The following is a 22,812-nucleotide window of genomic DNA, read 5'->3' as shown; positions in this document are numbered from 1 at the left end:
GTTTAAATTAAATTTGAAGTTGAAACTTACAAATACCTAATGTATTATTTTTAAGTTATATCAGAATGAAATAACGTCAACAAACATAATTATGAAACAGGTAATAATTATAATTCATCACTTATTACTTATTAGTTATTATAATTGTTGCCAAATCATCATGTACATTAAAAGAATTGTCCTCTTCTATCATAAGCTATATAGATGTAGAATAATCTTAATAATTGTATTTGCATAGAATGAAGGTACCTAATTATTTACCAATGGTTTTAATCTAATTATTAAAAAATGTCATTCAATTTAATAAAAAATATTAGATTCTGCAGAGTGAAACGAGATATGTATAATATTTTTAAAATCTATATTTAATTTATATAAAGACTATCTATATTTCGTATATTATAAGTCATAAATCATATAATGTATTATAATATAATATAAGATATTTTAAGCCTTGAAATAAACAGGGTAGGTTTTAAATGAAAAATTACAGTTTACAACTCGTGGTACTTTCCAAGCCTTGTAGCCTGGCAGCTACTCGCGACGAATGAACTATATGGAAGAGGATTTAAGTAAATGTACGTAGAACAAACGTTCTTGTGACGAATAAAGGTCGACTGGCGTGATGTGACTTACATTGGAACGGCTGGCAAACTGTCGGACGCAATTATTTTCATTGTCCGGAAGTATTACCGACGAAATACCACGCATACAGCTGGTTGATGTTAACACTTTCAAATAGTATCGGATCATCGTTGTAGTGTCGATAAACCAATGTGTAGACAAGACAACAATATAACGAAAACAAAAATAATGATTACTAGTTAGCGTAACGACTGATTTTGTTGAGCTGAACGAGGCGAAGCTGAGCGAAGCTCTTATACGCGGGATAGCCGTTTACTAAACGGCATACTTCTTTGCAAAGGATTAACCGATCTCGACTAAACTTGGCACGGTGATAGTGTGGACATCGTTGAGTGCCAACAAATGGTTTTGATCGAAGTCCTACCTACCATCGATGAATAATCACCGAAAAACTAAATTTTTGATACTTTAATTTTGTTTCCGTAGAAACCGTAGTAGATCTATAGTAGATACGTAGTAAATCTATATAGATCCGCCATAAATCAATAATTTCACAATAAATATACTTGAAACATGCTTAACTTCGGTGTGTTTAACTCGCTCAACTCAATTTCTTGCAATCAGCGAACCGCATTGCAGTCCTAGTTTAAATACTAAATTCATTGGTATATTGTTTACTAATCAAGCCATATAATATTTAATTTACATAATAATATTATATTACTGATAGCGCGCCTGCCCTGTCTTGCGTCCACATGGATAGCGCTGACATATATTATCGATAGGCGAGTAATACGTAGTATCTCATAAAAGGAGAGACAAAAACGTGAACACTGATGACATATTTGCATGTGGTCAAGTTACTTCAAAATTACAATTATTGAGTCTTAAAGCTGGTTTCACACGGGGTGACTTGAACGCGCGCAGTTGCGGTTGAAAATCGCGGCGTTTTAAAACCTATCCCGTGTACCTATGCATTCACACTATTTTTCGCGTTTTCACGCCACCATACCACCATACCACTGTGCAATTTTCTGTTAACATAACATCGCAAATACGTTTCAATAAAACATGAAACATTGTACACTCTGTTACAATGACAACTATAAAACGTTTATACAACCATAAATGTCCAAAATTGTTGTCATATACTAGGGATGTTACAAAAGTGTTGATAAAACATCAATAGTTACATCATTCGGACAGTGATATTACTGCATGTTATAACATGATACACATAAAACTAAAATGATGCATTTATACATATACATAATATATTATTAATTGTAGCTATTAATGTAGGGTTAGGTACTTATATTTTTATTAAATGTAAAAACCAATTTGGCAATATGTAAATTATATACAATAAGCATTGTTTATCTGTTTCATAGAAATTAGGTAATATTAATTTTAAAAGATATTAAAGATAATAATTCAAATTGAGATATAATTAGAATTCACTGTAGTAGGTATAAGTATGGTGACCAGGCGTACTGATTTTATAAGGACAGTATAGGTACTTCTGTTTGAAGACATGTCCTGTTGTCCTAAATAAATTACTGAAGTACACCAAAAGTACTTATTTTTAATGAAGTAACAATTGAAAATGGAAATTAGAAATAGAAATACACGTATCTTAAAAATATTTAAAATATAGATTATTGATATTAGTTCCTTTTAAAAGTTAGTTGTTTTTAAATAGGTATATTAAATTATATTTCTTATTTATGATAATAGGTATATTAATATGTCAACAATATTTAAGTTTTTGAATTTTTTTTAATGACGAAATCTATTATGAAGTGTTTAGTAAGTTGAAAACAGATCAAATGTACTTAAAGAGATAAATGTTTGGGTTAAAATAGATAATATGTAAAAAAGTTGTTGAATGTTTTCTGTATTAAAAATTTGTTAATTGCGGGTCACAATGTGAAATGACTGTCAGATGATTCAAGTCAAATAATAAATAGGTACATTTTTTAATTAATAGTAAGATTACAAAATAATGATATGGTATGCAGTCCTGTAAAGAATACTTTTAAAAAGTACTTGAGTAAATACTCATACATTTTTTTAAAAGTATTTAAGATACTACTCAAATATTTTAATTGTATAGTATTTAAAATACCATTCAAAATACTTCATGCTGAAAGTATTTAAAAAGTTATTCAATACTTGAAAAAGTATTTGAATACTTTTACTCAAATACTTTTACTTAAATACTTTTAAGTCCTGTAATTACAGGACTGATGGTATGTCAGTTATGTTTCAAAATGAATAAAGGTTGTTTTATTTGTATTGTATTTTGTATCTATATATAATAGCTGAATAACCCGGCGTTAAAATAAAATAAAATATAATTATAATATAATAAATAGGTATTATAATATGATTTTGCTTCGATATGCATAGCGGCCACAGCAAATTACACCTAAAAAGAGTTAATTAATCAAAATTTTTTCCGGGCAACGCCGGATTATTCAGCTAGTTAATCCATATTTTTAAATGTAAAATATTTTAAAATCGAGACTATTATAATATCAATTAATATGTATCTTTAAATCGTTCTATATATTCATGAAAAATCATACCTTTATTGAATTTGTTCCAATTTTTTTCTAAAAGACATTTCAACATCAGACATGGTACAAAAAAAAATGTACAGACCATGGTTAAAAGTTAATACTTAATATTATTGGAGAATGACAATTATTTGTCTGCCTAAAATTATTTATTTAAGTATTGTAGTCTATTTTTAAAATATCATTACTTTTGTTAAGTTAAGTATTTTGGTATTTACGGTGGAGTAAGATGTGGCTTGGTTTGTGAGCAACCACACTCTTTCGGCGAACGAAGTTGCGATAATCTAAAATGTAATAATTATGATTAATATATTGAACACTGCAGTAATGTACCTATTTAGCCTATATAACACGCCGGGCAACACTTTATGCTTACACAAAATGCAGGTAAGTACATATTAATATTATATTATTATATTATACAATATATTATTTTTTTTTTTATTATTATTTAACCCGCGTAAACTTTGACCATTAGGGGGGGGGGCTTATAACTATATGGGAGGGTATACTTACATTTAAGTTTGAATACGATTACATATAGTTAGGCAGGCTTTTTAGTGGGAGATAGATAGATTTTTAGTGGGTGGGAGATGGCGGCACTTCTCTCCACAACTCCAAATATTTAGATTTGTATATTCTAATTTTCTTGACTCATACGTATCTATAATATTATTTCCCAAATTTACAAATCATAGATTTTATTTAAACAATAAAAAAACTTTTAGTTTTGTATTCTTAATAAATATAACTAAAAAAAATAATTTTAATAAATAATTATCGTACCCATAAATCATAATATATAATAATCTAGATACTTTCAGATTTAGACAAACAACAAAAATCTCGTTGCCATGTACATGAATGTTTGGAAAATCTACAATTCGTATCTGTGTCACATAGTTACCACTTGTCAATATTCATTTCTTGCGTTCATTACGAATAATTTTTCATTCCTGCGGTCAACCAGTTAAAACGTATTTCCGTTAATTATTCTGCCTGTATATTATCAGATAAATTATTATGTCCGATATCAATATCCTGTCCGAGAGTGAAATAATGCAGCTGATTTTCAATGACTTACAAAAAAATACACCGAAACCTTTGGCTGAAAGCTGGCGTTTGAAAAGTTTACGGGTCCATAAAAGATATGTATCTATGCCGAACATGGCCGTGATAGCTACACATTCCTCAGCCAAAGTGGGTGGCAATCAACACCAAACCTAAAGTTTATGCGTGTAACCAGTGATATACGAAGACCGGAATCATCGGAACACCATGATTCCGAAATTTCGCTAGAGGGCAGGTTGTGTTTATCTACGCCGAATATCCCTGGGCATTCAAATTTAGCTGGTAACACACATGCAGAGATTAGGTGGCAATCAACACCAAATCTAAAGTTTATGCAGATAACCAGTGATATACGAAGACCGGAACCGTCGGAACACCATGATTCCGAGATTTCGCTAGAGGGCAGGTTGTATTTATCTACGCCAAATATCCCCGTGCGTGCAAATTTGGATGGCGGTGCTTCAGAGCTGCTCCAGAGACCACATCACTCGTTTTGGCGCCGGACTAAGAGATTCGGAAGATGGTTGTTTTACTGTTGTGGTTCAATTGACATGGTAGACCACAAATGTAGATTATAGAGTTAAAAAGGTATTTAATCGTCCCCTCCCCTCTCACCGTTATATCACTCCCATGTTCACTGGTACTATTGTGTCCGGCCAGGATTCTAAAACCATTTATAATGTCTTCCATTGTCGTTTGTACCAAGTTAGTGTAGGTTTGCCTCACGTATTTCATACACTGTACGTCTGTATCACCGTCGGATCTTCGCCACCTGTTTTGTTTTTTGTCTTCCGTATTGACCTTCTAACTTTGCTTTTGCGCCAAAATAATTTCATAATTATTATATTCTGTGATAATAATTTAATAATGTCATAATGTAACTAGGACTGCAATGCGGTTCGCTGATTGCAAGAAATTGAGCTGAGCGAGTTAAACACACCGAAGCTTATTGAACTTGTTTTTTGAATGAAATGGATTTGATAGATTCTGATAACTGAAAAGGTACAAATTAAGATGACACTATTGTTGGGACATGCTTTTGTTCGAGGGAGCGTTTTTACTCTCAATCATTTATATTTAATAAATTTTTCTTAAATATTACAATTGACAAATCAAAATAACAAATTATAACCATGGAAGAACAACATTGTTTTTAGTATAATAATCAATTAATATATAGTAGATAATTCAGCCAATTCACGTAGACGAGCCAACTGGATTTTTTTAACGCTCCAAGACGAATTCTGATTAATTGACTTGAATAGACGATCAGGTGGAAATGCAGGGTCAATAAGTAATCCTTCGATTGTTCTTACCCGTGATAGAGCAACATATGATAAACCCAAAGCAAACTTAGACGATCCAATATCAACCACGGCTTTATCAACTGTAATTCCTTGACTTTTGTGGACGGTTATAGCGAATGTCAATTGTAAAGGAAGTTGTTTCCGTGTACATGTAGTGCTACCTTTTTTGAAACTGACTGTTACTGGGACGATTGGAACCAAATTGCTGTAGAGTGTTGGACCTTGATATTCATCAATTTTTACCAATACACATAAAGGTTGTTTATCTAGATGAGTGTCTTTATTATCTGACTTATATATGATATCTTAAACAGTGCCAAGTGAACCATTGCACAAACCTTGCGATGCCCATAAGTTTTGTTTAAGCATCACACGACATCCTCTTGAGAGTTTTAAACAATTTTTTAGACCTTGCGCATCATCGGTGGAGCTTCGCGAAGCAGTTTCGTTGTTGTTCTTGGCTTGAATTGAAGTAACAGGAGAGTTTAGCGATCGTAGCATTGTTTCATTGTAAATATCAACTTCTGTTTTCTTAAAAAATATTCGTAGAGCGTTTTTGAATGTTTTAGTTTGTCCTATGTTATTCACTGCAAAGCGATTCTTGAGTACTTTGTAATCAATCTGTTCCAAAGATCCTAGAGTCATTCGTTGTAACGTTTCTCTAAACTGTTGTTGTGAATCGCCTGTTTGTCGCAGAATTTCCGTTAACTCGAATACCTTTGTAAACTGCTCGAATAAAACAGACGTTCCAATTGATGTATTAGAAGGCGCCAATAATGATCGATCTAAGACTGGAGGCAACTGGTTGAAATCGCCTAGTAGATATAATATCGTTCCATCAAAGGCTGACTCTTGTTTTTCTGGGAATGCTTGACGAAGTCGTTTGTCGATATTAACCAGTACACGAACTCCTACCATGGACATTTCATCGATAATACTGACTCTGATATTAAGTATTGTTTCTTGAAAATTACGCTCGGATTCGCCATTCAATTCGTTTGTTAAACCACGCGTTGCATTGAAACGTAGAGCATAATGAATTGTTTGACCATTGATATTGTTGGCTGCAACACCAGTCGGTGCCATAAGTAAAACGCTACCTTGTCCTGATATAATTTCTGTTTGTCGAACCATGGCGTTTATTAAATAAGATTTTCCTGTACCAGCAGCACCTTGAATTATGGTTAGATTTTCACTCGTACCACCATTTAATTGACTTGTTAGATGTTCTAGAACTTTTGTTTGCAGATAATTAAGTTCCAGTCTTTGTTGATCGATAGAAACTGCCACTGAATCGTAGTTCTCCTTAGCGTGTTTTATGAACTTTGCGTTTTCTTCAATTTCATTGTAATCGTTGTAAGACCTATACCAGTCAAACTGTCTGTCTATATCGCGATATCCAAGCTCTACTTCCACTGGTAATCTTTGTGGTAAAGCGGCTGCCAATTCCAAACCATCCGACGGCTCATTCATAGGTGTAACAACGTCTTCTTCATCGGCGTATGGTATATCTGATTCATTAATCTCCCATATACGTATGTTGCAGGCAAGAAAACTCTCTTTCCAAGAAGCGTGTGTTTTCAACTCCTCAATCACTCGCCATGATTTGTTTAGCAATAGTTTTAGTTTGTAATGAATTTCAGATTGCTCATGACATACAATTGCAGATATTTTTGGTATAACTTGTAAAACTCTTTTGGATCGACATTTACGTAGCTGACCTCGCCCCAGTGATATTCGATGCAAAACTGTTTTAAACATACGGATTCAAGATGTTCTAGACGTGTCGCATAATGTTGTATCATCGATTTAGGAATAATTTCGTCTTCTTCTGAAGTGTCTACTGCAACCATAGTATAATCTTCTAATCCGATAAATATAGTAGCGAATGTTCGTGAAAAATGTTTGAGAGGCTCGCCAACTAACAAATGCATAACTTCGCAAGCACTTATATCTCTTTGTCCGACTAGCTTAATGAGTAATTTTGAAATCGCTTTCTTTCTAGGATCATTTGAATTTCACGATTGTAGTATAGTTTGAAAAACTTGACGGTAGTCTTGAGACTGTGGTTCGCTTTTAGCAGCATATTTAGATAGATAGTTGATGATAGCTTGTTCAGAAACAATAACTTTACAATCAGTGTTCGCTCTCCAGGTTTGAGCTACGAATTTGTTGTGATCGTTCAATAGTTCGTCATTACGTTTTGGTGTGAAAACTCAGGTACCGGACTCATCTTTTTGAAGCGTAGATTCAGTTTGAACTTGTTTCGAATAGTTGAAGCGGCAATTGCCTTGTCGGTTTTTTACAGTAGATGCAATGTTTTGTATGACGATTAACACGATTCAAAAGCTCTGCTAGTTGAACTGGATTGTCGAAAGTGACTTCGGTAAGTTTTAAACGAGACGGATTTTTTTCTGCTGGTGGCTGTGAAGGCAACGGATTTATCGCTGATACCAAATTATCGTAGAACTGGATATAGTGTTGAATTTGATCAAATGTCGCTGAGTCGAGTAGTCTAACATCTGGAGCGTTTGCAATCCAAATAATCACATGTACATGTGGTGATCCCCGGTTTTGATATTCGCATCTAAACCAAAAGTCGACAATATTTAGCTTCTGTTTCAATATTTTCATGAACTCTTTCACGCGATTTGAAAAATACTGATCTGCTATGAGAGGGTTTTGATTCAGTTTATTTTGCATCAATCGTCCTAGTTCACGTTCAGTCATTGCATCTCGTTCTTCATCTGAAATTCCGTAGAGGCGAATAAGACACGGCCACCACAAATCAGCCGCACTAAGTGTCAGGAACACTGTTGGAACTCCTAGTTGATTAACCATTGACAAAATCTCACACCGCTGTTTGAACCAATATGCTGATGTACCACGTATTTTAGCATGTTGTTTGTAGATGAACATTTTAAAGGATCTTTGATACAGGATTTGCAGATATAGTTTACAGTCGTTTCGATGTATTCTTTTCGCTGACAATTTGTACATAAGCAATAGGATTTTTTGTCTAAGTTTTCTTAGAATGATTTTGCATATTTAACGTCAGGGCCGTGCCTAGGGAGGTGCGAGAGTTGCGTGTGCACCGGGCGCCAAAATCATTTTTATAATCTAAGTAATATTGCTGACAATTCTCCATATTAATTCACATATTTATTTCACGTCGAACATCACTATCTCGACATAATTAACATTGCCTTGATCACCTACTGGTCGACAAATATAGTGTTTTTATTTTTGTTTATTTTTAGTGTTGGTATTTATTTTTTCTCCGAAATAACGACGTCGCTTTAAGTTTATAGAGTTAATATTATCTAGCGAAAATCAAATATTTCTATTCCTAATGCATCAAAAACTGTAATGAGTTTAAAAAATGCTTTGGGAGAAATGCGAAATGAAGGATCAAAAAAGTTGAAGCTTAAATTGGATCCAAATTACTCGAGTACAACCAATAGTTGTGGACACTTCATTTCGAAAATATCTTGGCGTTTTGAAGCATTATAGTACATTCCTAACGATTTTGAATTTCATATTGGGTTCCATCTTAATATGTTGTCAATTGAAAAGAAAAAAAGAAAAAAAACACGCTGCTTATCTAGTTTTAAAATATAGTTCAGACCAGAACTAGGAGTATCAAGGAGAAGCAATTATACCTAAATACTTAATTTAAAAATGGCAACTTATTTAGACATATTATATGGCATAAAAATATATGAACTAGCTCAGTGTATCCAAATTTAGTTATCGCTTACAGAATATTACTTACATTTCCTATAACTGTTGCATCTGGGGAAGATCATTCAGTAAACTAATCAAAACATATATCCGTTAAACCATGACTCAAGAAACATTATCGAATATTACTATAGTGTCAATAGAAAATAGAATGAAACAAACTATCAATTTTGATGATGTTATTGAAAACTTCGCATCAATCAAATCTCGAAAAATAAGTTTATCAAAAGCAATTCAAGTACTTATTATATTTTAAAAACTAAATTATCATAGGATTTTATTAAGACCATTTACTGTAAAACGTAATAATGTATTTTTGTATTAATGTAATAACAATTTAATAAAAATGTAATAATGTATCTGAGTATCTGACCGAGTGGTATCAACTTGTTGACGTAGACCGTAGAAGCCGTTCATGTCGTAGATCCGCTGTGGTAATCGTCAGTATATATAGTAAAGTTTAATAGCTGGTGCCCTCCGCTAGCTCACTTTTCTCCTCTAACAATATTAGCTAAAGTTAGTGTGGTCTAATAATTAGAAGTAATCACAAATAATTGTAAGTATTTGTAACTTCGAACCAATGCGGGTAAGTTTATGTAATATGTCTATAGATTGTATTATATAGGTATACCTATAAATAATAATTATAAATTTACAAATGATGCTGTAACTTACACGAATAGACGTTTTTGTTATAATATGTACTTTTATAGTTATATCTTATATGTTATTATAATATGTTAGGTACTTATTCAAGGAAAATTACAAATCTGGGGTCAGATATGCTTGATGAATCATCCTGTATATTATTATATTATATTATTTATATATTATAATATTATATTTAAAAGTATAGATTAACTAGCTGAATAATCCGGCGTTGCCCGGGAAAAAAATTGTGATTAATTAACTCCTTTTGGGTGTAATTCGCTCTGCATAGGTATGGGAGCAAAATCATATTATATTTTAATTTTTAGCCATCCTGCAAGGCGTTGCCCATGAGTTTCGCGTATAGTTATGCGAACAGTATATTATCAGGTAGGAAATCTACCTGCGGAGATAAAATATAGCCTATATATTAGTAAAGCTTTGTAGTTGAAAAAAAAATTGTATACAGTGTAGGTACCTAAAATAGTATTGAAGTCATAGTTTATCATACCGGATTTTTAGGAGTATTTATATTATATTAATATAATTTAGGGGGTATAAGCAATAAAAGATAAAAGATAATTTAGTGGCATATGTTATTATGATCATATAGGTTGTACCAATTCAAATATTAAAATCGTGTAGTCGTGTTCCATTAACTCATTTATTAATGGCTTACAATTGGCAGGAGTGGATAGGCCCATAGGAAAAAAGGGATTTTCCCTGTGGGCCCCCGTCTATGTTTGTGGCCTGGGGGCCCACTCGGGTCTACACATTGTTTTTTTGCAGAATAAAATATTCACCAAATAGGAATAGTTTAATTTTTATCGTTAATCGAAGACCGAAATATCCTCGTATGTTTACCCTACCCCCCTCCCCCCATATTTCCAAAACTACTTATTTATGTGAAACTTCTATGCAGATATTTAGTACGGAATTTGTACGAATTAGAACGACCTTACTTGAAATTTTTCAAAAAACCCCTTACAACCGAAAAAAGCATTTTCCTCATGACCTCATATGCCGTTTCCCCAGCCCCCCACCAAACTAAAAATACGTCTTTCGCATGAAACATTTTATTTATAGGTAAACGTGTTAGATTGAATATTTAATGCGAGTGAAGCGACCAAATTTTTTTTTCAATTTGGGGGCCCCCTCCAAATATTTCCCTGCAACACAAATACTACCCCTGACAATTGGCTTCTAAGAGACATGTGTCCAATTAATTTTGTCTGTAAAACTAGGTATATTATTTAAAAAAGAGAACAGTTTTGTCCATTAAAATAATAATACTGTCCATAGTTTCATCTTAATGTATGTCTTACAATTTGCATTTTGTATGGTAGTATTTTTTTTTTAATTTGTAGATTTTTTATGAAACGTATTAATTTAACATAAAAAATGCATTTTATTATAATGCCCGATTGCTGTACTCTGTTTGGATTTTTTTTATTCTAATAATATAATTCTAAGTATAATTAGGGTTTTTGATTCTGAATAGATCCATGAATGTATTGATTGTACAATAATTATGATATGTGTTTTTTTTTGTGTAGGTACTGGTACTTACTATTTACTTATTTTACACAGTAGAAAAAATACTTCAATCTTCCACTTGAGGTTAGGTTAGGTGAGGATGGTTTCTCATAGAAAATTAGATCTAGTTGGTACCTACTTTCAAGAAGTAAATATTTCCAATACATTTTAAAATAATCGAGAAAAATTAAAAATATGGAAAATGAGAATTTTACGTAAAATCAAATTTGTTATTTTGTTGTAATTCAAAAATAAATAACTGTAGAAACTTGCTATTTTCACCAAATATTCATATAATAATATAAAATATTAATTTAATAGAAATCATGTAATTACCAAAAATAGATTGGCTCTTTTTGTTCTATTTATGAATATTACAAATATTTAACTATTTTAACAGTAATTTCACCAAATTTCTGCTTATGCCCATAGAATCCTATTCACTCAGTTTTTTCAGTTTAATTGAAGAACATTTACAGATCAATCATAATCTGTTTTCAAAATTAAAATCTGTCAAACCAAATTCTTCCAGTTTTGTCTAGCTTATTGGTTTAAAAGTCACTTTTTTTCATCAACTGCAGCCTCTTTAACAAAATATGCCCTTTAGCTCCTCAAATATGCATCAATATGCAAAATATCATTTTGGCTATGAAATCAGCTTGATTTGAAACGCCCACATAATGAACTTTCAGTACGAATATGAAAATTCATACAATTCTGGTCTCTTGCTATAAAAGTAAAATATGTTGAGCAACTAACATAATATTAGAAACTCGACTCCAGGAAGAGATGTGGGTGGCGCTCTGTTTAAACTTTCTACAGAAGATATTGTATTTTATTCATTCGTCAGAGATGTATACCAAAACAGGTACCTAAAACCTATTAAATTAAACAAGAAAATTGGAAACATAAAGTAAAGTATACTCAGTGCAAGTTAAAACGACGTTGTAATCAACAAAATATTTTTATTAATAACACAATAGGTAAATATTAATATTCTAATTAAAATCTGAAAGGAAATAATATTGGAATCAAATTAAAATTAACAAATAACTAAAATAAAACATAGATTAGATACATAAACTTAATAAAATTGTAAATAATAGTAGGTATTTAAAATTAATTGTAATCAAATAATCCAAAAATTAACAAATTGCAACAAATAATATTGTGGTTAGAAAATAGAAAAAGAAATACTGTTGGATATGGTTCATTTGAGCCATGCAAGAAACATTTATTAGGTTGACTTATCCCAAAATATAAGCACCAAACTCAAATTAAAATGTTCATCATTAAATCAGGTACAGATTTGGCTTAGGAAAAAACAAACAAACAAACAAATGATATGACCATTGACACGTACATGTTGATGTGATATGTTATTAAAATATTATCTGATGTTAATGATGAATTATTCATTTTTTAATATCATTATGTACATTAAAACCAAACGTTACTTCAATTATAATTAAACATGAAAATTAACACATATATTACGAAGAACCCGTATTTTAAATTCCAATAGATTTATATCTGTGAATAAAAATTAAAAACATTGAAAACATATGAACATTTAGTATTTTAAATGAAACACATAAATGAAGATTATATTAATATTCATATTTGAGCTTATTAAAATATATTTTTACACAAAGAAATATAAAAGGATCATTTTAAATGTTGTAACAACTTTCCAGACTTGTAGAAATGAACCACAATCATAATTTGGTAGATATGGATCATTTTTCATTCATTATAATATGATTATTATTTTTTGGTGATATAATTAAATCATTATACTATGATCTTAGTTTGGTTAATAAGAGTCCCACAACCTTTAAAGAAAAAAAATATAAATAGGAAACAATGTCCCACAAGTTTTGAAACCATTTCTTGCACAATTAAGAATGATATTGTAACTTAAGTTTAGTAAAATAAATATCACTTGAAGCTAGCAGAGAATGCTTGTTGAGTAGGCATTAGTACATCGTTAGAATCAAAAAACGCATTCTGTTTTCCACCTAAAATAAATAAGAAATTAAACAAATAACATACTAATCGGAATAATGTCTGATAATTATTTGCCAACGTTAATTGATGAAATATTTAAGAAATTTTACTGATTTCAAAACAATAATTTGTTTATGATTAAAATATATTTACAATGTAATTAATTTTGACATAAATTTAACTGAATAGTATTTCATTAAATGTAATTGAAAGCATGTTAATTGTATTTACCAAGACTATTGTTGTTATTAGCCATTTGATTCATAGACATTGAAATTGAATTTGGCGATTTACTACCGGGTGATAATAAATTATCCAAGTCTATATTTAGGCCCTTTACTCCACTCCATGTGCTGCCCAGCTACAAAATAAAAATTGTCATGAAATACATGATTAATTTACTTTGCTAACTATACCTTAAAATCTAGGAAAAATATTTTGTTCATTATTCTTAAATGAACTTCAATAAAACAAATATGCATAGAATTGCATATAGCAATGTTTTATTATTTTATTATAAAAATGACAGATAACTGAGTCATTATTTTCAAAAATAATTTTTTAATAGACCATTTCTAAATTTTATAAGTTAATTTAATACTTTTTTTTAAATTACCTGTAATTTATTTAAGCTTCCAGAAGATTGATTTTCTGTGTTACTATTCTGAGCAAATGTTACCGGTTGAATCATTTGATTCAATGGCAAGGAAGACCCTGGAAATTGTAAAGGTCTTGTTTATACACATAATAATTCGAAGGAATATATAAATAAATAATGCAAAATGAGATACAAAAGAAATTATCAATTTTAATTCATATTAAATTAAAGACAAACATAATATTAATTCTTTAATAAGAATGCACATCATTTTTATGGAATTGAATATTATTATCATTATGAAAACATATTTTGATCACCAACAACATTTCTATAAAGTAACAGAACTTGAACTGCAAATTTTCTTGCTTCTTGATTTACTTCATTATCAACTTTATTTGTTACTCCTTCAGATGTAACAACATTTTCCAACCACATTACAAATTCAATTAATGAGCTTCCCAAGTCAACTAATCTAGATTTAGGCACAGACAACAAAACAGCTGCTAGGCAACCCATAACGGCAATTCTTATTTTAACATCTTTATGAAATCTTAACGACCATGTCCATTCTAAAAGCTCTACACCCATACGGGTTGCATGCATAGAATTAATCGCACAGCATAATATAACTGATAGTGAATTTAATAGATGTACTCCAAGAATGTCTAACTGTTTAGTGTTGTCAATTTGTTGGGAAACAATTGGTTCGATTAAATTCCCACGAATGAGAGGGAAGAAAAACGCATCAGCTACAGATACAAAACGATTACTTTGAGATTTTATAGGTTTTCTAGGATTGGAAATTATTCTGGTCTTTAGCAGAACTCTTTTTTTGATAACATCTTCCCAATACTTTGAAGTATTCACTTCTGCAAATGGTTCTTCTTGTTTCTCTTCAACCTTTTGAAAACCTGATAATTCTTTAGCAGAACCAGTTAAAACATTTAGTATTAAAATGCGATGAGAAACTGCATATTTGCCAATAGATTCATAAAAAAGGTGACAAAGGTGTTTGGCACAATCGTAAGGAAAAACAGTAACCACGGCAATAGCAGATTGATATCTTAGGCTCTCAAAATTCTCCATGTAAAATTGTTGATCCATACCGATTAATAATGTCAACAGCTCAATGGCAAATGAAACATCATCACTGGGTAACTGTGATTTAATAAGACTTTCGGATGCTTTTAAACAGCCAAGCCACACATTACAATCTTTTTGTTCATTGAAACCATCAATAAGATCGCGTATATACTTAGGTCTATTTTTAACATCCATTTCAACATCATTAGATAAATCATAAGGCTCAAATTCATCATCGTCGCTGTCTAAAATGTTTTCAATTGTATTTTCTGTGTTCTTCACTACCTTGTTATGAAATGTAGATATTGCATTGGTACATCCAGTTTTGATAATATTAGAATCTTCAAAAAAGTTACTTAACATTTCAAACGCATCATTAAATTCTAATTCATTATGGGTTTTAAAATTTTTTAATTCGTTCAATGATTTTACTATCAATTTAGATTCATCCTGTAATTTGTCATACTCAAAATTTAAAGTAGGCGCGCCTTCTTTTTTATTGCGCTTTACAATACTAATAATAATCTCTGCTACTATCATTCCTATGGTTCGAACTTTTTCTTCTGAACTCTCCAGATGAATTGGAACACCTTCAAAGAGTTTAATCTCAACATCTCTTTTAAACTCGTCATCCAATGTTAGATTTGATAGACATGCTGAACCAATAATAATAAGTTTTGATAAGTAATAATGTTGTTCAAAAGGTGTATGAATCAAAGCACTTTTATCTCCCCAAATTTGAACAAGTTCTAAGATTATGGTACTTAATATATTAGAATTAGAATTTTTTTGAACCAAGTATAAGTAATTCATTAGATTTAATGCTATATTGTCATCTTCATGATAATTAAGAAATATCATTTTTTTGCACAAAGTGTAATTCCAATTGGGTACATCACTTACTGCATTTGCGATAAGATTGTGTAATGAATCATATGTTGATAATTTACGACAAAACAAATAACCAAGTCTATCAATTGCTCGTCGGTCAACTTCTGTAAGAATACTTCTTATAACAACTGCATAATTATCATCTAAACACCAACATTCTAAAATTTTCAAAGAAGTAGAAAAATCATTTTGAAGATAAGAAGCAATAGTTTTGCCTAACACTATTGAAAGTGGCTTTGTATTAGGTTTCATGTTTTCCAAAGTATAAAATTGGCTCAATTGGTCGATGACAAACAATATATGATACATTATTCTATTAGAAAACTCTACAGGCGTAAACAATTTAGGTATATTCTTCCCAACTTTGTTAGCTAGTCTATGTGGTAATGACAATAAAAATTCAATAACTACCATAAAACGATTATGATTAGAATTTAAAGTTTCAGTAATCAATGATGATTTTATTAAATCGCTTGTTAATATTAAGCTCATTAATTCAATAGCATAATCAGTTTTAAGAGATAATGCATTTGAAGTGACATAGTTCAATAAAATGTGTAGTGATATGTCAAGCATTTCTAAAGTACCTCCGTCAGGGGCAAATATTGGTGTAATCAAATTGATATAATCAACAAAATTTGTTTGTTCTAAAATTATTTCAAGTACTTGGCTGTATACTTTGATAACTTGAGAATAGTTTGGGTAACAATCAAGTTTTGTAAATTTTTGTGGAGTCATTGGGCCTGGCAAATATTCAATAAATTCTTGCAAAAATCTTTTAATATTTGAATCTGAACGTTGATGAATGGATTCTAGAAGTGTCTTCAACATCATTCCAGTTACTGAAAAGTGATAATAAAAAAATCCAGTTTTCTAACCTTATCTGTATAAATTATAAAAGAAACCAATTTCTACTAAAATTATAAAATGTAATTCAACTGTTCTAGTATAATTCATTAGTTGAAATAGCTAATACTTCTGTTAATGATAATAGATGATAGACATATTACCTGTGTTATCTAAAGTGTCAAAGTTCAAATCTAACAAATTACGGCTTGTTCCATTTGTAGATGACTGTGGTAACGATGTTAGGAGATCAGAATTAGAAATAATTTTTTGGTTAGCTAAAACAACATAAATGTTTTATTTTATTCAACAGACATTGTACAATAGGAAAAAAACTTACATAAATTAGTTGAACTGCTGTTTAAGGACATAGACTGAGTAAATGCTGAACTAAAATCAGCAAATTCATCATTATTGGTACTGAAACAAGGAAAAAAAATGTAATTTTATAAAAAATGTATGTTATAAAACAGAATCAGAATGCTTAATAGGACATTGCACAGACATTTGTTGTCTCCATCTAACAAGTGGGAAACATAACAAATTGTATTCTCAGCAGATCACGTTTAGTTCTGTTACTTTAAAAATTAGAGTGATTTACCTTTTATAAAATTTAAAGGTAAGATTATTATCCAGGGAAGTGGTTTTCAAACTTTTATTAACTTTAACTTCAATAATTTACATGGCACATTGACCTTTTTTTTATTGCACTAAATAATTAGATGAACAAAATTGTTTTGAATTATAATTATATACATTTAGTTAGAATTGTGTGCTTGATGGGCTAACAAATTTTTATTAGGTATATTTTTATAATTTTATTCTTGGACGAATTGTTAACATTTTTCAGAAGACCGCTGCACGCAGTTTGAAAACCACTGATTTAGGGTATCACAAGGGCTTTTTATTATATTCTAATTTTAAAATATTGAGAGTATTTTAAACTTATAAATTGTTAGTACATCTTAAAATACTCATCACTCGCTTTAAAATTAAAATATAATAAAAAGCCTATGAAATGCTTTAAATAATAGTCTTAGCTTTACATTTTATAAGAGGTCAATTCACTCTAATTTTTAAACCAACGGGGCTAAATTTGATCTGCTGAGCATACAATTTGGTATGAGATTGAGAGAACAAATGTCCGTGTAATGTCCCTTTAAAATACTAAGTAGTATGTATTTGTAAAATCTTTTTTAGTTATCTAAGAATAATTTAAGGATACAAATTACAATTTTTTTATAACAATGTGTTTAATGCAGTTTCGCTACTTAAGTGATATTTCTAAGCCCAGTTTATAAATTATAAATATAAAATTACCTTTTATTTTCTACTACAATGTCATTATTAGGAGCAGCACTAAAAACTGCATTAAAATCTCCAAAATCATTTGATTGATTATTGCTGTTGCCTACAATATTTAACAAATCGACAGAGCTGGTCTCTGTATCTAAAGGATTATTGGTAGATACTGGAGAGTTGATCACAGTTTGTGTCTTGCCATAATGCACTGCTGCACCCAAATCAATGCGTTTAATAGGTGTTCTATGTTTTGCAGGACTTTGAATTTTGGTAGGTGACATACTACGATCTTTATATGCTTCTGCAGAAGGTTTACGTGGCATTTCAAGTTCTGGTTCTGAATCCACTATATCATTTTCATCACTATAAAAACAGCACACGAATATGAATAAGTTGATGAATTATTGTTAAATAAAACCTAATCAGTCACCAAAAATTTATAATATAAGAAGTTATTTAGATATGTTACACTATTCAGGTTAATGAGGAACCTCAAATCTTTTACACAGGGGTTTGGCTTTACAACATTGTAGTTATCTAGGTTGGGGGACAGACAGCTTGACCATCAGCCGAAAAAAAACTGGTTGCGCCGAGGTTCCTTCTTAACACAAATTAAGTATATATACCTAACCTACCCATATATAGATATATGTTTACCTGTTATTAGGTGATTCTTCAAAACCTAGTGTACTACTTTTTTTGTCACTAAATTCATTACTGTCCTTTTTCCATCTAGGTGCATCATCCCACTTATCAACTCCTAATTAATAAAATAATCACTGTTAAAATTAGTTAACAACTGATTAAATATCACATTACCTGCTCCTTTGTAGCCCATGGCTTCACTGGATAGTCCAATATATTTGTCTTTGTTTTTTTTTGCTTTTTTTCTTTCTTCTCGCAACTTATCATCATCTTGTACAAAATCAATCAGTTCCCTCACTTTATGTCTATAAATAATAAATTGCAACATATTTAAATCTTATTTTGTTTATTTAATTTAAATTGTACGACAAAAATTATACCTTATATTGATTCCTTGGTCTTTACCAAATTCATCAACAAAAGAATAGTTTTCTAATCCTCTTAAATCATAAATATGTTCACGTGCTGATGTAACCACTCTTTCAGATCCGTTTTTAACTAAATAATTTAATAATAATAGGCTCTGCAAAAAAATTATTAAAGATATTTTAATTAATTATAAATTATTATATATTATAAATAAATAATACATTATTTTGATAAATACTAAATGACTAAAATTAGATATGAACATGATAAAAATTTAGATTGTTTTACAGTTATTATAAGACCAATGTTTTACATGGTTTTAACTATACTATGTACATATTATGTACAATTATATAAAAACAATCATAGATAATTATATTGAATATGCATAATTAATTTAATAATGGGTTTTTCCTGATAATGAAGTTAAAAAAGAGGTTAAATAATGTGATTATGTTATAACTAATTAAAAAGTGACTAACATTCAATATTTCATTGCAATCAAAATCACAAAGTTCAATAATATGATTAATGAAAAAATATGTAAAAATATATAAATGTTTTGGGTACTAAGCTATCTTATTTATTTTGATCGGTACATTTATAAATATTTATTATATTTTAATAACACTCACTTTATAAGTCCTTCGCCAGTTTTTCTTGTTTTCATGTAACATTCGTTTCCATAACATTCCCATAACTTCAGGGAAATGCTCAAACATAAATGTTGCTTGTGCTACTTCTTGCATTAGGTTACCTATAAATTTAAAATACAGAAATAAGATTAATATACCAAATACACAAACTAACCTCACCTAACGAAAATTATAGTATAGCATATTAGGTGATTTTAAAGTTAAATCCAGCTTAAACATCAGATTTAAACTGAGAAACTAATTATATAGTATATAATATAAGCAATTAAAAAAAATGACAGTAAAGTAAAATTTTATTTTCTGTAGAACAAAACCTTATTTACTAGCCATACAAATTAATCCCAACTCTTAACCGAGTCAAGTGAATGAAATAATTTAATTATGATTATCAATTTTAGATATTATAGAATAATAAATTACATGAAAATTCTCAACAAATGCACGCAGAAACAAAATGTATAATGAAGAGGTATTTTACCTGTTGGACCCCAAGCTTCATCGTTGGTGGCTTCTCTGACTTTAGCTTCAATTTCTGTATAGTTGAGGACTACATTGGTCCTATAAATACACAACGCACACGTTATTTCAATAATCACTAATAACAGCGGTAGCCCGTCAGTGGACGAGACCGATCTTGGGAGGTTATCGTCTGTGTTCAATACTCACACTTTGTCGGCGAGTTCTCGTACTTTCCACATATTATTATTTTTGCGGAGAGTGTACCGATGACGCGGCTGCACCTGCAGAGATCGACTATTCGCGAGAGGAAACGAATAAACAAAAATCCTTCATCCGCTGCCAACTTCCCATAAGCGGCTACCGACACATCGCATCGCAGTCGTTGAATTATAATTGTTGACCGTACGTGACACACGCGAAGGTGTTCCTGCGGCGATGGCGGAGAGGGCGTCGTACACAGCGTTAGTGTTGTAACAATAATAATAATATATATTATTATTATCAATTATAAACCAGACGCGCGTCACCGACGAATATGACGACGAGAACGGTCGGTGGCGGTGACGACGACGATGTTCCGACCGGAGCCGTTGAAAAATCTACTCGCGGACCTTTCTCGGCCTATCGAGTTCAACGACGGTCGACGATTTAATATCACTGCAACGGGTGGGCCACGACGTCAGTGCCTACCTGTACGGCACGAGTGGCCGGACTCTGGGCGGCGGCGGTGGAGAGAGGACGTACAAAAGACACGGTGCTTCGGAACGCTATCGGATCAACAACTCAACTCGCTCGCAGGTCGCCGTCGTAATCAGCATCACTGTATTGTTCAAAACTCAACTATTGGCCATTATACGCGCTCCTTGCCACTATAATATCAACTACTTGTCTACTTCAATAAGTTAAAATAAGTTCTATGATAATAATAATGAATGCGTATAAAATATATTGTGATATTATTGTTGTGTTGTCGTAGCTCGTGACGCCGCCGCCGACACTGGATAGCGCCACCGTCGAGGAATAGACCGAAAAAAATTACCTCGCGATTTTCACCTTTAAAATCGAACCATGTCGTAGGCGGCAATTTTTTAATCCGACATAGGATTTCCGCGCGCTATTTTATTATAAGACGGTGTTCACTGTTCAAATATTAATAGATATTATAATCATATTTATGTATGCGTGTAGACTGGAGGTGCCTATTGACTATAATTGTACTAATTTCCGAGTCATTTGCTCGTTGTTGCAAATTAGAACGATCGCGACGCCCGCTGAGTTACTGCTGCGACGGCGTACAGGTGTCACTGTTTCGGCCTGACACGTCGTATTATTAGGTATATTATATTATCATAATATAATATGTTTATTACATCACGGTCGCATTAACCGTGTATAATATTTTATACCTACATATAATATAGAAGCTATATAGGTAATAGTTGTGCGTACGGTATTACGACAGTGTAAGGTCGACCGCGGATATTGGGCGTCGATTGTGAGGGGGGTGACTTTCACTCGACATATTCCGTTCCATTTAAATACAAATGTACGGACCACTGCAGTCCCAATTAATAGGTATGTGGCTTGTTCGGTGATGTAGTCGTCCACACACGATGTAAGCATGTAACCGCGGTTATCAATTGAAGTAGTAGCTGGCTGTGTCTGGACGCCTTGCAGATAACCGCGTGGATACTGGACAGTGCTTAATAATGGACTATTATTGGCGAAACTGTGAAAGTATAGCCGACCGACGAGTGACGGTGACTGCGCCTGGCGACGACGAAGAGTACGTATTTAAGGCTGGGAGGTGGTACCGTCGCCCCCGGCGTAAGCAATTTTTTTAGGAATTTACATAATATTTTCATAGTACCCTTAAATTTATATTGCAGGATAACAAGTGTATTACAAGACAAGGAATATGTGTTCTTCAATGAGGAAAACAGTAATGGCCTATTATTATAATTTTTTTTTTGTATCCAAACAATTGCCGGTGATTTATTATTTTAAAGGGGGTAATAGAAATTAGGAGTAGCGTCAAAGCTTTATCCAGGGTGTCAAAACTCTAAATACGTTTCAGTTATTCCATAATGGGTATAGTGTTATAAAAAACGATTACAGGTAGCCGGTAATAGGTATACGATCGCGGTGACAAGAATTGAATAATATATTAGGTATAATGTGGCCAACAGTCAATACAATATTATTATCACGTGCAGAACGAGTAAATGTACCTATGTTATTATAATATAATATTATTTAGGATATAGCGTCATCCGGTCCATAGTCGACGTTATTATTGTTTTTTTTTCAAAAATGGTCGTGCAAAAACTCTCTAATATCATCCGGATTCCAGACACCACGAGCGAGACAAACCGGACGTGCATCACGCTTATATATATATCGTTAAATCCACATAATAATAAATTACCTAATAATAATATGGGTTATATATATGCATAGGTATACATGTGACATTG

The 22,812-nt window shown here is 31.4% G+C and overlaps 2 protein-coding genes across 2 annotated transcripts; both read right to left on the bottom strand.

The window, feature by feature from the left end:
- Positions 1 to 5,407: 5,407 nt before the first annotated feature.
- LOC103309268 (ATP-dependent DNA helicase PIF1-like) lies at positions 5,408 to 7,306 on the bottom strand. Its single transcript, XM_008184251.1, has 2 exons — positions 5,884 to 7,306; positions 5,408 to 5,811 (listed from the first exon to the last, which is right to left on the bottom strand). Exons 1-2 carry the CDS (start codon positions 7,304 to 7,306, stop codon positions 5,408 to 5,410), a joined length of 1,827 nt encoding a protein of 608 aa, XP_008182473.1.
- Positions 7,307 to 14,266: 6,960 nt separating this feature from the next.
- Positions 14,267 to 21,635, bottom strand: LOC100163744 (telomere length regulation protein TEL2 homolog). The gene is made up of 10 exons (XM_001947903.5): positions 20,543 to 21,635; positions 20,355 to 20,434; positions 19,856 to 19,977; positions 19,232 to 19,374; positions 19,026 to 19,156; positions 18,864 to 18,966; positions 18,225 to 18,569; positions 17,245 to 17,324; positions 17,069 to 17,182; positions 14,267 to 16,900 (listed from the first exon to the last, which is right to left on the bottom strand). Exons 1-10 carry the CDS (start codon positions 20,572 to 20,574, stop codon positions 14,379 to 14,381), a joined length of 3,672 nt encoding a protein of 1,223 aa, XP_001947938.2. The 5' UTR covers positions 20,575 to 21,635; the 3' UTR covers positions 14,267 to 14,378.
- Between the last annotated feature and the right edge of the window lie 1,177 nt (positions 21,636 to 22,812).

This window comes from Acyrthosiphon pisum, chromosome A2 (assembly GCF_005508785.2).
Source record: "Acyrthosiphon pisum isolate AL4f chromosome A2, pea_aphid_22Mar2018_4r6ur, whole genome shotgun sequence".
NCBI lineage: Eukaryota > Metazoa > Arthropoda > Insecta > Hemiptera > Aphididae > Acyrthosiphon > Acyrthosiphon pisum.
Note: the sequence above shows the minus strand (reverse complement) of the source record. Positions and strands in the feature narration are given on the sequence as shown.